Source organism: Dipodomys merriami, unplaced genomic scaffold (genome assembly GCF_024711535.1).
Source record: "Dipodomys merriami isolate MVZ:Mamm:240054 unplaced genomic scaffold, mDipMer1.0.p SCAF_200, whole genome shotgun sequence".
Classification (NCBI taxonomy): domain Eukaryota; kingdom Metazoa; phylum Chordata; class Mammalia; order Rodentia; family Heteromyidae; genus Dipodomys; species Dipodomys merriami.
The window spans coordinates 1,314,066-1,332,297 of NW_027203383.1; the positions used below are offsets into that span (position 1 = coordinate 1,314,066).

General features: G+C 36.4%; 1 protein-coding gene across 5 annotated transcripts in view; it reads right to left on the reverse strand.

Annotated features, from left to right (window-relative positions):
• LOC138833113 (protein unc-79 homolog) overlaps positions 1-18,232 on the reverse strand; it is a 238,281-nt gene that overhangs the window by 140,621 nt on the left and 79,428 nt on the right. For all 5 annotated transcript variants that reach the window (XM_070031453.1, XM_070031455.1, XM_070031454.1 and 2 more), the window contains exon 8: positions 4,147-4,211. In XM_070031453.1, the coding sequence (XP_069887554.1) occupies positions 4,147-4,211 (65 nt within the window). The remainder of the gene's footprint in view (positions 1-4,146; positions 4,212-18,232) is intronic.

The following is an 18,232-nucleotide window of genomic DNA, read 5'->3' on the forward strand; positions in this document are numbered from 1 at the left end:
AACTTTTCAAAAGACTAGTTGAGCCGGATGTTGGTGGCTCACACCTTAATCCTTGCTGCTCAGGAAGCTGAGATCTAAGGATTAAGATTCATAGCCAGCCCAGGAAGAAAAGTTCCGGAGAAATTTATCTCCAATTAACCACTCAAAAGCTAGAAGTGGGGCTGTTGCTCAAAGTGGTAGAGCACAAAGAAGCCCAGGGACAGAGCCCAGGCCCTGAGTTCAAGCCCCACAACCACAAAAAAAAAAAAAAAGAAAAAAGACTAGCTGAGTTTTGCATTTTGTATCACCTTAAATTTTTGTGTTTATCAGTCATTTTGAATTCAGTTGTTGTTTTCAAGAAGTAATTAGTCTACACTATAGCGATTATACAGTTAAGATGCCTAGTATACAGATACTTGTGGAACTTCACTGGGTCTTTACTTGATTTGGAAGGAGAAAATGACCCAAATTTACAACCCAATCAGCCTGTAATTCAAAGTTAAAGCCCTGAGGAGTTGAAGTGATTGGCTATATAACAATTGTAATTGCTAAATTTAAGTAATTAAACATCAAAATTTATAAATTACATGTTGCCTAGAGCTAAAGATGTAGTGTGAAAAATTCTATTTAAGTTTATTTCTTACAGTCAATGAATAACTACTGTTTGGTTTATTAAATCGAGGATTGGTAACATTTATCCTATAAAGGCCTAAGGAGTAAATATTTTAGGCTTTGTGGCCCACACAGTTTATCACAACTACTCAACTCTTCCCGGCATGAAAGTAATCATAGTCAATGTATAAGCAAATGAGTATAACTGTGTTTAAATAAAACTTTATTTACAAAAGCAGACAGAAAGCCAAATTTTGTTGTGTGTCATAGTTTGCTGACCCTCCCTTACATAGTTATCTGGGCTTCAAGTAGTTTATAAAGTGAACTTCAAGTAAAACCAGGTACCAAAAGCAGAATGTGATCTAATACACACAATAAACCCAACATATTTTCCCATTTAATCGGACTGTAAATCTTGGATCTTACCTAAAATGTACTTCTTCGCAACATGTTTTAACAAAAATAAATAACATATTTGTATTTCGCCAATCATTTGGGCCTAACTCACTATTATGGCAATATCAAGCTTTTGATAAAGGTTAATCAATTTTCCCCAGGATTTTACCGTACTTCCTTACTTATCAAAAAGCCATCAACACCTTGACCAGATACAGATGAGTCTTTCATTCAACTTAAAAAGAAAAATTCTCGGGGTACTGGTGGCTCACACCAGGAATCCTACTTGGGAGGCAGAGATCTGTGGATCATGCTTGGAAACCAGCCAGGACAGAAAAGTACATGAGACTTTTATTTCCAATAAACTAGCCAAAGCAAAAGTCGAGGTAAGGCTCAAAAGGACGAGGCTCTGATACCGCAAGGAAAAAAACAACAAAACCCAAACCCCTCCTAGGTTATTAGAACCATTAAGAGTTTACTAGCACCATACATGGGTGGCACATGCCTGTAATCCTTCGGTCCTTAAATCTAGTCTTGACAACCAAAGCTCAGAGACAGGACTGAGCCCAGGCCCCAAGGTCAAGCACCAGGACTGGCATACGCACCACACACACACAAACACACACACACACACACACACACACACACACACACACACACACACACACACACACACACACACACACACACACACACACACACACACACACGGTTATTAGAGATTTACCTAATTGATCTCTCATCTGTTAAATAGATTAACAAGACCCACTGTTCTGAGCAGATCAGCTTGCCCTCACATTAATGTGTTCATATCTGGCTGTTGTATTAAAAATAACTACCTTCTGATTATAAATAAAATCTATGCCCATTGTAGAGGTTTAAGAAAATGGAGAGTAAGAAAAAGAAATGAACTAAAATAACTCAGAACACTCCAACTCAATGTCATAACAGTCTGATGATTCATACTGGCTACTTTTCACTATGAATAATACTTAGTTTTAAAACTTAAATTAGACACACTATACAATTTCATAAATTTCCCTTATACTTAATACAATGTTATAAGCATCTGGATATGGTAATGGTAAGTGTTTGGGAACACTCACATTGTAAAGGGAAAACAATTCTGAGGTAGGCCTATTGTAATGCAAAAAAATGCCCAGCACAGGAAACTTTAACAAAAAAGGTTACCTTTCTATAAAATGTGCGGTGATAATAGAAAAGAGAGCTCTTTAAGAAACTGGAGATCAGTAAGATTTGGGGGTAATGAAAATGTCTTTGAACTAGATAAAGGTGGTAGTTTAAAGCACTGTGTGAGTGAATGTCCTAAATGCCACTGAACTGTTCACAAATGGTTAATTTCTTGTTGTGTGAATTCCACCTCAATAAAGAAAAATGAGATAAAGAAGGATGGTTTGGCCTATCCAAGAGAATTTGTTTTAGGGAGAGAAGTAAGATTGATCTAGTGGAGTGAAACAGGCTGTTAGTTTGGAAAAGGAGAAAAATCTAATTCCTTGATGATTTCTGTGATTGGATGACCAGAAAGCTTTTTAACCAGGATGCCAGAGAACTCCTGAAAATGTAGCCTGAGGGGATGGGAAGGTGGCTCAGTGGTATAGTGTTTGCCTTACATGCATGAGGCCCTGGGTTCGATTCCTCAGCACCACATAAACAGAAAAGGCCGGAAGTGGGCGCTTGGCTCAAGTGGTAGAGTGCTAGCCTTGAGCTGAAGAGCTGAGGGATAACACCCAGGCCCAGAGTTCAAGCCCCACAATGGACAAAAAAAAAAAGAAAGAAAGAAAAAGAAAATGTAGCCTCATATGAAAACCTACAACCAGAAGGAAGAAAATAGATACAGAAATAAAAGTAAGAGAGAACTATGCAAATCTCATCCCTGAGAAGAAACAAACTGAGCTCCATGAATAGCTTATAATCTTCTGTGTGTTCAGCTCAAATATCCTCAAATCAAGGAAGAGTACTTGTAAACCCCCAAACTGCTAAAGTCCGGTAGAGGGGTGCACACAGTAGAGGTCTATTTCCATTGGTAGTTCCTCTCCTGCTCCTTTTCAACACTCATTCAGTTTGCCTTCATCAAAGGCAAAGAACAAATTTAGTAATATAAGGATGACCTTTGTTAGTCCTTATATTACTAAATTTGTTCTTTGCCTTTGTTAGTATGAGGTATCTAAATGACAATGTGATAACTGGCACTCTGTTGCTCATTTTAGTTTATAAAACACATTTTCATTCCTTTTCTATTTATTATGTCTTACTTTTCCTGTTTTCTGTTACTATAAAGTTTTTCTATTATTGAGTCATCAGCAAAGTACATCAAGGGAAGCCAATTCCCATAACATTAAGTTCTGTAGAGTATTCATCAACTCTAATGATTTCAACTAACACTCATTTGCCCCTATCAAGCCACACAGTATTCTACCCAGCCAAGTATTTTAGGTCCAACAAATATTACCATAAGTAATTTTGTTTAATTATCTCTCTTAATACCTTATTTCCAAGATTAAGGCATTTAACAGGACTGAACTAATTTGATGAGCAGAAAAGAATAAGGCTGAGAATAAGGTGCTCAGTTCTGTTAATAGTTTTAATATTAAATGACAGTATGATCTTTCTGACCAATTGACTTCTTTAAAACACTATTTCCTCTGATATAATTTGTTGTATATCATCCAAACATTTCTATCGTTTCAACTGCTATTGCATCTGTGATCTGAACTTAATAATTTTATCTAGTTTTACCCTACAATGCTTGAATTTGCATAGTCATCTATTAGGTATTCTGAATTTGTAACATTCAAGTACAAATGAAAAAAAAAAAAAAAACACATTACCCTGAGTTTACTAGCTCAAATAGAAGCTTAATTGGGGAATATGGAAGAGTTCATCAAGATTCTTCTGATAATTAGTTCTGTATTGCATAATACTTGCCTATGAATTCAACCAAAACTTAGACACCACCACCATTAGGCAGACAATCTGCCCAAATACAGTTAAACTGAATATGGAAGATGTTTGAGTTTATACATACTAGGCCTCTGCTTTACAGAGAATCATGCCGTCTATACCACTTCATTCAGCAGTGTGTTCCTAATAATGTGACCACTGAAAAGACAAAGGGCACAAGGTCTAGTAAAACAATACCTTCACGGCTGGCTTGTTAATTGCGTTGTGACATTCCATGTGCTGGCAGTGGATGGGATTCCAAGCTGTAAAGCAAGGTAGAGCCAATGAATATTTTTCATTGAAATCATTCATACACTAGTAAAAGCACAGTAGATAGTTCACTAGTTCACTAGTTTTCTTTATCATAAATGGGACCAACATAATTAGATGGCTACCTAACAAAATCAGGATTTGTAATGTACAAAAAAAATTTGAAAGCAGGCAAAGATATCACAATTCCAACCATTTTCCTAAGGAGAGAAAACAGTTATAAGGTGGCATACACACACCATCTTACCTCACAACAACATTAATAATTTCTCAAAGATTTCCCAACTATATTTTTACTTGATTTCCTAATAACTATTTGAGATTATTAACCTCATTGTATATGAGAACAAATTTAAAATATTAAGTAACTTGATAGGGTTATATAGTGGGTATACAGAAGCTGGGACTAGAACCAATTATCTCTTACTTCCTGGAATTTTACATTTTTTCACCATAGAATAGTATTGGAAATGTCCTAAATTTTTGGCATCAGGCTAAATTTCAAACTAATAAGTAGAGGAATGGTAAGGCATTTACCACCTTTTCACATCCCACCTCACTGTCATCAAAAGTGGAAACTAGAAAGATGAGTTTCTTGCCACATGGAACTTATTTCTCTCATGAATGGTACTCATATATTGAACCTCTGCTAGTTTGTTGATATCTACAATCAAGTCCTCATCTGAGTATACATAGAAAATGAGGAAAGAAATGAATGATCTGAAAGGTAGCAGATAAGAAAACATAACCAGGAATTATTATCCAGTGATTATGATGTGACCTATGTATTTAACTAACAATATCCATCATTTAAATAAAATATAATGTAATTGTGTGATTGAGACATCTTTCTAACATATCCTAGTCTAAATTATAGGGCAAGAAATCAATTTATTTAACAAGAGGACAAAAATTATAGACCAGAGACCACGCAGTATCCAAAAAATATAATGTCAGGTCCACTATATTTTGAGAGCAAGAAAAATAGAAATGAATATATGCGAAAACATTAATAGACATCATTTAGAATTATCAGATTTGTTTCCCATATGTGATAAAGTCAAGCTGTCTATAAAGGAGGGTAACAAGTTTTCTGTATAACTAGAAAAAACAGAAAGACTCTATTTAACCTATCCATGAATGCAAATATATGGGATATAAGCCCTGTTCCTCCAATCCAATACTCACTCATTACAGACATAATTAATCCATTATAGCATTCTTTTCTATTTATAAATGGATTAAAATCCTTCCTACCACTGAGATCTGAGCAGCGAACGCAAATCAATACACAGTTGGGGTTAGACATGCTAGTGCATGCCTGTAATCCCAGCTATAGATGGACCATGGTTGAAGGCTAGCCCAAGGAAAAATGTTATAGAGACCTTCTCTCTCAAAAGCAAAGCTGATATGGTGATACACCTCTATAATCTCAGCTACATAATAGACAGAAGTAGAATTGCAGTTGGAAGCTAATCTAGGCAAAGTTAGTACAATATCTTACCTAAAAAAATTAAAATCAAAATGAATGAAGTCGTAGTTTAAGTAATAGGATGCTTATATAGAAAACATGAATCAAATTTTGAGGACTGCAAAGAAAAAAGAAGACGACAGATTAGTGGCATCTTCTGTTAGTCTCCATGAGTAAGAAGACAGGCTAACAAAGATGAGACTATGTTCTGAAGAGAGGAACATCAGGAATCATGAAAAAGGAGAGGGCAGATGAAAATCATAAGGAAACAGAAAGCCAACAGAGGAAAATAGAAAGAAAAAAACACACACAAGAAGTCTAGAACTTCAACTCCAGTTCCCCAGAGCAGAAAGGAAGAAAAAGAAACATAGACAAGGAAATCCAGGTGGCTCTGCTGACAGACTGATACCTCTAGCTGCAGGATAAATCCACACTTCCCACAAGCCTTAAATCCAGTGCAGGTGCTTGGCAAAACAGAGACTGCTCCTGCACAGCTGCCTCACAGTGGAAAAGACATTTGTTACTCTCCTTTTCTCACAGTTATAGAAAGGTGCCACCTTGAGAGAAATGAGACTAACTACTCTAGAGATTTGAAACAAAAGACAATCATGGCTCAGAGCTCTTTGGAACACACTGGCACAGTGCGGGTGGGAGGTGATCATGGACCCCATGGTGGGTGGCAATGCAGACAGAGGGGTCCTCTGGGAGGAGCAACTCTCCCTGCCTAGAAGCATGAAACAAGCACTGGGCTGACAGAGCACTTGGCTGACAGAGGTCTTAGCTTCCCAGTTACATGAGTCCCCTTCTAGATAGGGCTGAGAACTGTGAGCCGAGGCCTGGCACATCACGTACTTTCCCCAGCCTCCTCCCTAACACAGAATGAGACTGCTGGAAGCACAGACACTTGCAGGAGCGGACTCTGGCTTCCTGTATTTATTGCCAGGCAAGACTTAGAGCGCTGACCCAGAACCTACCCATCACATTTCTTCCAGCCTCCTCTCTCTCACAAAGTCTCACAGTGGGGTCTCAAAGCACTGAGCCTGGCTGCAAGACTCCCTGAGTGTCTCAATTGTTTTCCCACTGAAAAATTCAGGACTCTGTTAGTTCTCCCACCCTCTGATGCATTGAGGGTACATCCTAGTCTTAGACACTTATTGCCCCTGTGGGCACAAATGAGGAGGAGTGTGGAACAAGAGGGAACCTGCCTAGTCCATAGGCTGCAAAGCTCCTTATAGGCCACAGTGATTCCCACTACACAAAAAAAGGAAAAAGCAAAACTAGAGGTGCAAAATTAAGCTTTGACTCAGCCCATATATAGCAACAATGAGTTCAGGAGGCACTACCAGAAACCCCAGCTACTTTTGTCTGAGTGGTACTTGGGATTTAGCTCATTGCCATGAACAAATGTCTGAATATTTGGGTACTGAGCTATATACACTCCCAGTCCAGTGATGAGAAACTACACCTCAACCCAGACACTGTACAATTCAACCTAAATAACAGACTAAATAACAGCAAGTTGGAAGTATCACAATACCTGACTTCAATTTATATGACAGAGCCATGGTAATGGAAACAGCAAGGTACTTGCAAAATAAAAATTAAAAAAAAACAACCAGATATGTAGACCAATAGAAAAGAATAGAAGACCCACATATAAAGCCAGAAATGCACAAGTACAGCCATGTGGATTTTTAAAAAGTTGCCAGTAGCTTGATGGAGGAGACATCCCTAACAAATGGTGTTAGGAAAAGTGGCTTGCCACATGTAGAAGACTGAAACTAGATCCTATTTCTCACTCTGTACAAAAATCAATTCTAAATAGATCAAAAATCTTAATGTAAGAACTGAAATTCTGTAACTACTATGAAAAAGTACTTGAAGATACAGGCCTAGGGAAAGCATTTTTTAAATTTTATTTTATTGTAAGATGCTGTACAGGGGGTTACAGTTTCATGATTAAGGCAATGAGTACATTACTTGTCGATCATTGTTACCTCTTCCCTTGTTGTTGTCCCACTATCCCTTCCCTCCCCCACCTCCCTTACTCCTCCCCAACCCACCCCACTCCTCTGCCTGAAGTAGTTAAGTTCCCTTCCAATATACTGTCCTGTGGGTATCCTTGTTACAATGGGTTATCCTCTGTCCTCGTTTCAGGGTTTTGTTATTCCCCTTCCTCTCCCCAGATAAGACACATGTATATACAAGATGCAGGGTACCAAAATCAAGTACAGTGACAATAGGAGATATACCATAGGGGGAAGAATATACAAAGGAAAAACAAAAAAAAATAACAACAAAGACAGACTTCTTGTGTCTATATCTTGGGGTTTATTTCACTTAGCATCATCTTTTTTTTGGGGGGGGGGTCTGGTCGTGGGGCCTGAACTCTGGGCCTGAACTCTGTCCCTCAGCTCTTCAGCTCAAGGCTAGCGTTCTACCACTTGAGCCACAGCACCACTTCCGGCTTTTTCTTTTTGCTTATGTGGTGCTGAGGAATGGAACCCAGGGCCTCAGGCATGCAAGGCAAGCGCTCTACCACTGAGCCACCTTCCCAGCCCCCTCACTTAGCATCATCTTATATGAACATATGTACATAGCTTCTGAGCTTTTCAGCTTATCTGATAAGATTATCCTATATGTATACAACTTATTTCAAATAAGGGAAACCATGGCTAAGATATGGAACCAATACTTAGTAGATGAGTGGATCAAGAAAATGTGAGATAGATAGATAGATAGATAGATAGATAGATAGATAGATAGATAGATAGATAGATAGATAGATAGATACACACATATACATACATAGAATGGAATTCTATGCTTCCATCAGAAAGAACAACACTACCCCATTTGTTATGAAATGGAAAGACTTGGAAAAAATCATGTTAAGTGAAGTAAGCAAGTCCCAAAGAAATTTAGGTCCCATGGGAAAGCATTTTTGAACAAGACTCCAATTGCTTAAGAAATAAGAGCAAGAATTGACAAATGAGATTGAATCAAATTAAAAAAGGTTTTCTACATCAATGGAAACAATTGCCAAAATGGAGACAATCTATAGAATGGGAAAAATATTTGCTGAACAAAAGATTAATATTCAGAATATATAAACAACTCAAAATTTTAATATTAAAAAACCAAATCCATTTAATAAAAGGGTAATTTCCACAGATCTCAAAAAATGGATAAATGGCCAATAAATACATGTAAAAATGTTCCACATCCCTACCCATAAAAGAAAAATAAGTCATTGAGATTCCATCTCACTATAGTGAGAATGACTATCATCAGGAAAATAGGCAGACACTAGTGGCTTATCCCTGTAATCCTACCTACTCAGGAAACTGAAATTCTAAGAATCTTGGTTTGCAGCCAGTGTAAGCCAAAAGTCTAAGATGCACCCCCCCCCAGTGCAATTAACCAGCAAAAAGACAAGCTAGAAGCATGGCTCAAGTGCTACAGACCAGCCATGAGCAAGCTAGCCCAATGCATGAGAAGCCCTAAATTCAAAGTTCAAGTCCTAGTACAGTTATAAAAGAAACCTTTACACACTGTTGGTATAGATGTAAATTAGCACACTCACTATGAAAATTAGTATGAAGGATCTTCACAAAAACTAAAAGTAGACCCAGCATATGCTCCTCTTATACCACTTTCAGGTATATATGTGAAGGGATTTAAGTCAGCATACAATAGAGATATCTGCATACTCATGTTTATAGTAGCACTATTTGTACTAGCTGAACCACTGAATCTACCTAGGCACCTATAGACCAATGAATGTGTCTATCTACACAATGAAGTATTTTTGAGCCAGAAAGGAACATGAAATTGTGACATCTGCAGGAAAATGGATAGAACTAGAGATGATTATGTTAAGCAAAATAAGCCAGAATGAGAAACACAAATAACATGTTTTCTCTTTCATCGGTAGAACCTAACCCTTAAGAAGGAATTTCAAAAATATAAGATAAGTTCTATTTAAGAGTGTATTGCAGGAGGAGGGCAGCAGAAGAAAGTGAAAGGGAAATGAATATGGTCAAAGTACTTTATGTACATGTATGAAAATAAAACAATGAAATATGTTAAATTATTTTGAAATAGCTACTATAAACATATACAAAGGAAAATATGAGTAAGTACACAGTGAGCATAGAGATGGAGAATATAATGAAAGAATCAATGGACTTTTAAAATTAAAAGATGCAATATTTGAAATTAAAATTCAGAACTCATTAGACAATTCAGAAGGAAAGATCAATGAATTAGATGAAACAATACAAGCCCGAGACAATGGAAGGACATCTTTAGAGCTAAAAGAAAAATACTGTCAAAGTAGAATTCTAAGCTCTAGGAGAATATCTCTCATAAATAAATATTAAAACAAAGAGTATATGAAAACAAATGTTAGACAACAGAACGTATTACCAGTTGAGTTCTAATACAAAAAATATTCAGAAAATTCTGAAGGAAAATATTGAAGGAAAAAAATACTACACAGAACTACCCAAGGTATTATAATGAGACATAGGAAATATAATGCATAACCACAAAAGATATTACTCACATTCATACATTATTAAAAGATGATTATTTTTAAAAATAGTACAATATTGTGAGTTTGTGTGCATAAAATATCTAACAAGAACAAAAAGGATGACAATGGAAAAGGACAAATGGAAATAAATATACATTAACAAGTATAACATAATTTGAAAGTATACTTTGAAGCTAAAGATAGAGAAATTCTATTATAAAGTTAAAACTATCAATCCAATACACACATACAATTAGATACTAAAAAAAAAAATCAGTCCCAAAGAAATTAAGAGCTAGAGATGTAGCTCTATAGTAGAATGCATTTAAAAAAATAATCCTAAACAATGTATGAATCAAATAAAAAATCCCAAGAATGTTATAAAATATTTTATACATAACATGCATAGAAATTCATGGGATGCAATGGAAACAATGCTTGAAATCAGCAGCTCTAAATTCTTATATTAGAAAATAGAAAAGGTCAAAAATCACATATTTCTTCCTTATGAAATCAGAAAAAAGAACGAGTCAAGCTAAGTGGCGGAAATGGTAGAAATAATAGAAAAATAATAAAGATAAAGACAAAAGATAATGAAACTGAAAAAAAGAAAAACAATTGAAAAAAAGCAATAAATCCAAAAGCTGGATCATTGGAGAATTCATAAAATTGATAAAACTTTCCAACCTAGTGAAGAAAGAAAAGGCATAAATTACCAATGCCAGAAATAAAAGGTAGAAACCTCAACAGATATTCCAATATATTTGATTAGTTGAATGAAATTCTCATATTCCCCCAAAGACACAAATTTAAAAATATGGCTCAATGAAAACTGTAAGTCCTATTATAAAAAATAAATTCATAACATAAAATTTTCCCACATAGAAAGCTTTAAGTCTAGATGGCTTCATTAGTGAATTCTCTTAACTATTTAAGAAATGAATCCTATATAAACTCAGAAAATAAGAGGAAACACTTTTCAACTCATTTTATGAGACCAGCATTACTCTGAGAAAAAGACTTGATGAAATACTACAATAAAAAAGTATATACAGGGCTGGGAAGGTGGCTCAGTGGTAGAGCGCTTGCCTTGCATGCATGAGGCCCTGGGTTCCATTCCTCAGCACCACATAAGCAAAAAAGAAAAAAACCAGAAGTGGCACTGTGGTTCAAATGGTATAACACTAGCCTTGAGCTGAAGAGCTGAGGGACAGTACCCAGGCCCAGAGTTCAGTCCCCACAACCGGACCAAAAAAAAAAAATGTATATACATGGGCTGAGAAGGTGGCTTAGTGGTAGAGTGCTTGTCTTGCATGCATGAGGCCCTGGGATCGATTCCTCAGCACCATATAAGCAGAAAAAGCCGGAAGTGGTGCTATGGCTCAAGTGGTAGAGTGCTAGCCTTAAGCTGAATTGCTGAGGGACATCACCCAGGCCCAGTTCAAGCCCCACGACAAACAATCAATCAATCAATCAATCAATCTAGCATATTAAATCTGACTACAGAACACTGTAGGGAAACATGGAGTTTAACTCCAGGAATGCATAGTTGGTTTGACAATGAAAAGCAAATCAGTGTAACATCACATTAAGAGAAAAAAGATAGTAAATTACATGATCACCTCAATAGAAAGGTAAAATACATTTACCCCAAAGTGACATTCATTCACAATTATAAATCTCAGCATCTATAGAAAACCTACAGCTAACATCATATTTAATAGTGAAAGTCTGAATACTTCCCCACAGGGATGGATGTCCATGCTCAGCACTTAAACTGAACACCCGTAAACTTGAATTATGAGACAATACATTAGAAAAGGTTGGCAGGAAAGCTAGAATAGATTCAGAGAAGGAGGGAAGACAGAAAGAAACACAGGAACGAAGGGAGGGAAGAAGACAGAAGTAACTGAAGTAACAGAAAAGTATCCTTATTTTCAGAGCATATGATCATTTATACAGAAAAGCTTAAGAAACTTACAAAAAATATAAAACCTAGTAAGTTAAATTAGCAAGGTTGCAGGATACAAAATACATAGTGTTAATAAACAAATAGAATATCAAATTTTTAGTATTTGGGAATCACTTTAGTAAAATATCTAAGACTTGTACATGGAAAATTACAAAACACTCCTGAGAGAAATTAAGGGAGACATAAATAAATGGATAGATATGCCCTGTGTGTGGATCAGTATTGCTAATTCTCTCCAAACCAAACTAAAATACACAAAAATATAAAACTAACACTTAACAGAAGAAAATCATATACCAGTAACTTCACTCCAGAAAATATAAACACAAAGTTCAATATTTTTAAAAGAATATACTTTCCTCAATGCCTATCAGATAGATAAAATGTTATAGGATATGTGAAAGCTAGAAAAAAATTAGAAAATCCATACTCAAAAAAAGTCAAAATAAACATCTAACCCAAAGACCTGCAGGCTCATGCCTATAATCCTAGCTATTTGGAAGCTGAGATCTAAGGATCACAGTTTGAAGCCAGCTGGGACAAGAAAATCTGTGAGACTCTTATCTTCAATTAACCAGCAAAAAAGCTGGAAGTGGAGGTGTGGCTAAATTAGTAGCATGCCAGCCCTGAGCAGAAAAAGTTAAGAAAGAGAGCCAGGCCCTGAGTTCAAGTCCAGTACTGGAACCAGGGCGGAAGGAAGGAATGAAGGAAGGAATGAAGGAAGGAAGGAAGGAAGGAAGGAAGGAAGGAAGGAAGGAAGGAAGGAAAGAAGGAAGGAAGGGACGGAGGGAGGGACGGAGGGAGGGAAGGAGGAACAGACTTTAAACATGTTAAAGAATGGGGCTGGGAAGGTGGCTCAGTGGTAGAGTGCTTGCCTTGCACGCATGAGGCCCTGGGTTCAATTCCTCAGTACCACATAAGCAGAAAAAGCAGGAAGTGGGGCTGAGGCTCAAGTGGTAGAGCGCTAGTCTACAGCTAAAGAGCTCAGGGACAGCGCCCAGGCTAAGTTCAGGCCCCACGACCGACAATAAATAAATAAATAAACATGTTAAAGAATATAGACAAATAGATTGCTAAGAGGGGAATTTAAGAGAAATGAAAACCCCCAAAAAGCAACTAAAAGCAAATTTCTAGAACTAAAATAGAACATGTGAAATTAGACTCTAGAGATGGATTTGGGGTGGTTAGGGGCATCATGGGGCTTGAACTCAGTGCCTAGGGCTTGTCTCTCATCCCCCCTACTCAAGGCTAGTGCTCTGAGTCACAGCACCACTTCCAGTTTTCTGGTGGTTTATTGGAGATAAGGGTCTCATAGACTTTTCTGCCCAGGCTGGCTTTGAACCACAATCCTTAGATCCCAGGCTCCTGAGTAACTAGGATTACAGAAATGAGCCAATAGAACCCAGCTGGTAGACTGAATTTTTAAAACATTTGATACAACAAAAGAAAGGATCAGTGAACAGATTATTCTAACCCAAAATAAAGTACAGCAAAAATTTTAATGGAATATTTGAGACCTTTGACATAATATTTAATATTTTTAAAGTCCCAGAATGAGAAGAGAAAAAGAAAAGGGCAAAGTAAATACCTGGATAGTAGAAGATCTGAAATTTTCCCATTACTGAATAAAGGACATGAAATCACAGATTCAAAACGCTACCTCAGCAATCTCTAAGCAAAATAAATACAAAGACTACCATACTTAAGCAGATCATAATAAAACTATTTTTAAATAATAATATTTAAACTCAGGAGTCTCTTGCTCACACAGTTTGCTTACTCTGCTGGTGCTCTACCTTGAACCATGTCTCCAGCCCAGATTGTCACTGGTTATGTTGGAGATGGAGGCTCACAGACTTTTCTGCCTGGGATGGCTTCAAACCTTGATCTTCTAGTTCTTAGCCTCCTATGTAGATAGGATTACAAGTGTGAGCCAGGAGTGCCTGAGTTATTTTTATAAGGGACAAATCTTTAAAAAAAAAAAAAAAAACTAATGAAAAACCAACAATTGAGCTTTTATCCTATGAAACTCCAGCCAGGCACTAGTGGCTCATTTCTGTTATCCTAACTACTCAGGAGGTTGAAATCTGAGAATTGTGGCTCAAAGCCAGCCAGAGCAGGAAAGTCTATGAGACTCTTATCTCCCTTTAACCAACACAATGCTAGAAAGTAGAGTTGTGACTCAAGTGCTAGAGCTCTAGCCTTGAACACAAAAGCTCAGGAACACCACCCAGGTTTTGAGTTCTAACCTTCAAGCATCAGGACTAGCACAAAAAAAAAAAAAGAAAAGAAAAGAAAAAACTTCCAGAAATAAAAAAATAAAAGCAGAGAGCAATGAAACAATGAATTTAACCTTTACCAATTTTTTCTTTAATTTTTCTTTTAATTTATCTGAAGTATTATGATAAAATTTAACACACATTCAGTAAAAAAAAAAAAAAGTCTAGGATATCTGAAAAACCCTGCAGCTACAGTTTTAATAGTAAGATGCTCCCAAAAGTTAGGAACAAAGCCACAATGCCCATTCTTACCACTCCTATTCAAGAGACCTTCTGTTCAAAAGATCCTAGACAATGAAACAAAGAAAACAAAATTGGAACAAAGGTCAGAAAGAAAGGAGCACATATGACATCACTGTCTATATAGAAAACAAAATCTCTATAGAAAACAAAATCACCAACTACTACTAGTAATCATTCAATTTAGCAAAGTCAGGAGATACAAGATCAACATATAAAATTAATTGGATTTCTTTATGCTAGCAATAAGCAATTGAAAATTAAATCTCAAAATAATGCCATCAGAGAAAAATCAAACACAAATTCAAGGATTATACACTGAAAAGTACAGAACACTGCTGAAATGTTAATACCTAATTAATGTATAGAAACATTAATGGACTCAAAAGTGAAATATTGTTAAGATGTTTATCCTTTCCAAATAATACCACAGATTTAACATAATCCTAGTCAAAACCCCAGAAATATTGTTTTTTGGCAGAAATTGAAAGCTGTTACTAAAATTTAGGTTAAGAACCTAAAATAGTCAAAATGATGACAGGAAAAGAGCAAAGTCAAAGCCAGGCACTGGTGGCTCACACCTGGAATCCTAGCTACTCAGGAGGCTGAGATCTGAGGATCACAGTTCAAAGCCAGCCTGGGAAGGAAAGCCCATGAGACTCTTATTTCCAATTAGCCACCAGAAAACCAAAAGTGGTGCTGTGGCTCAAGTGGTAGAGCCCTTGCCTTGAGCTGAAGAGCTGAGGGACAGCGCCCAGGCCCAGAGTTCAAGACCCATGACTGACCAAAACAAAATTACCAATAAGTACATAAAAATATGTTCAATATTCATCATTAGAGAAATGTAACTAAAGCCACACTAAGATTCACACCCACCATAATGGTTAAAATCACATTGATATTTAGTGTTAGGGTGCAGAGCAACTGAAGCTCTCCTATATTGCTGGATGAAATATAAAGTAGCATAAACATCCGAAAAAACTGATAGACATTTCTTACAATTCCAGAAATTCATACACTCAAGAAAAACTAAAGCATATCTCCACAAGTCTTCTTACATAAGATGTTAATAGCAGCTTTATTGAATGTTCACTAAAATCTGGAAATATCCCAAATATTCATCAATAGGAGCACTGAGAAGCAGAGTATGACATAAATGTGCAATTAAATACTTAGCAATAAAAAAGAACCATGTGGGAGGCTAAGATTGGAAGGATTCCAGATTCCAGGTCAGCCCAGGCCAAAAAAAAAAAAAAAAGTGGAGACCTCAATGGAAAAAACTGGACATGGTGGAGATATATATTTGTCATCTCAGCTACAGTGGGAAACATAAATAAGAGGACCATGGTGCAGGTCTGCTTGAGGGAAAAGTAAGAGTCTATCTTAAAAATAACTAACTCGAGCTGGATGCTGGTGGCTCACGCCTGTAATCCTAGCTACTCAGGAGATCTGAGGATCATGATTCAAAGCCAGCCCCAGCAGAAAAGTCCGTGAGACTCTTAGCTCCAATAAGCCACTAGAAAACCGGAAGTGGCACTGTGGCCCAAGTGGTAGAGCACTGGCCTTGAACTGAAGAGCTCTGGGACAGCGCCCAGGCTCAGAGTTCAAGCCCCACGACCAACAAATAATAATAATAACTAAAGCAAAAAGGATAGATACATGGTTTAAGCTGTACAGAACCTGCCAAGCAGAATGCAAAGATGTAATCACAAACATCAGTATTACCAAAAAGAAAAAAAAAGAACTAGACTAACCTCAGCAACATGAATTAATTTTAGTAATATTATATTGACTAAAGTCAGATGGGAAAATGTGTACTATTTGATTTTTGTTTATATTTGTGGAGGGTGTATTTGTTTGAGATGAATACACAGATTATATAGAAACCAGATTAGAGACTACCTGAGGGTAGAACAGGAAGTGGTCATTAGAAGATACATACCTTTATTTTGTATTATCTTTATCTGAGGGATAATTACAGTAATATTATACTCCAATCATAACTGATCCAGCAGTACACCTGATATTTGTTTATCTTGCTATTACAAAATATTCCTTAACAGTATAATTTTTACTAATAAGACACAGTGACTGACAACTTTCTAAAACTGACATCAAGTCTCATAGAAAAGTTATATGAACCCTCCTCCCAAAAGGCAAGTATAAATAATATCATAACTACATATGTCATAGTCAAGCTCAAGTTAATAATAAAAACCTTTCAAATAAAGTAGAAAATAGTGCCTTCAAACAAGCAAGCTATAAAAGCAATGCAATTGAAATGTTCATGAAATATCTTCAAAAGATGGAAATAAAATGACTGCCAGTCTAGAATTGTATACACACAGAAAACACCTTTATGGAACAAAGGCAAGTGACACAAGCCTGCAATTGCAAGCTTTTGTAGAGTCTGAGGCAGGAGGACCATGAGTGTGAAGCTAATCTACATAGTAAGTTCCAGTCCAGCCTGAGTTAGATAGAGAAACCATGTTTCAAACAAACAAAAAGAAACAAAAGCAAAATAGTGACATTGTCATACAAGTACAAAGAGAAAATGTATCCCCAGTAGAATACCACTAAAGGAAATTTAAGTGTATTATTTTTAATGTATTTCAATAGGAGCTTAGAGCTACAAAGAAAATGAACAAGAAGCAGAGAAAATTCAGCAAATATTGACTGAATAGGATAATAATATTTATTTTTATGAGCACATATTTACATCTGATATTTGCAAATTATATATGTATGTGATCTTCACACATTATATATATATATATGCATCGTGTAAATACATGGACGTTAGGAAGGAGTTGAAGGCACTGAAATCTATTATCAATTAACAGGAAAGGTAAATACACCTGTGTTATTCTAGAAACTGATAAGCCAAGAATGCATGGCATAATCTCTAGGGTAAAGAATAAATAGTAGGAATAACTCACTAAGACCAACATACAGTGACGAAATACATAGATACATTTAACCACTATAAAAAGGGGGGTAAGGAGAGAGAAAAGAAGCACAGGGAAAGCAGGAAAAATAGAAAGCAATAGAAAAGTTGTAGATTTAAAACCAAATTATGTCAGCAATTATATTACATATATATTGGCTAAATGTTCCAACTTAAGAACAAAGGTTTAGGGCTGGGATGTAGCTCAGTGGCAAAGCGCTTGCCTAGCAAGTGCAACGTCCTGGGTTCGATCCCCAGTACCAAAAAAGAAAAGACAAAAAAAAATACAGTTAAAAAAAAAAGAACAAAGGTTTATTGTTATTATTACTGGACCAAACACAGGGTCTTGAGCATACCAGGCAAGTGCTCTACCACTGAGCTAACATTCATCCCCTTTTTTAGTTCTATTTTGAAACAGGGTCTCACTAAGTGGCTCATACTATCCAAACTTTCCATGCTCTTACTTCAGCCTCCTGGGTAGCTAGTATTATAGACCATGCCTCGATACAAAGATCATTAAATTGAGTTTTAAAAGAATCACATAAAATATATGAATATAAAAAGT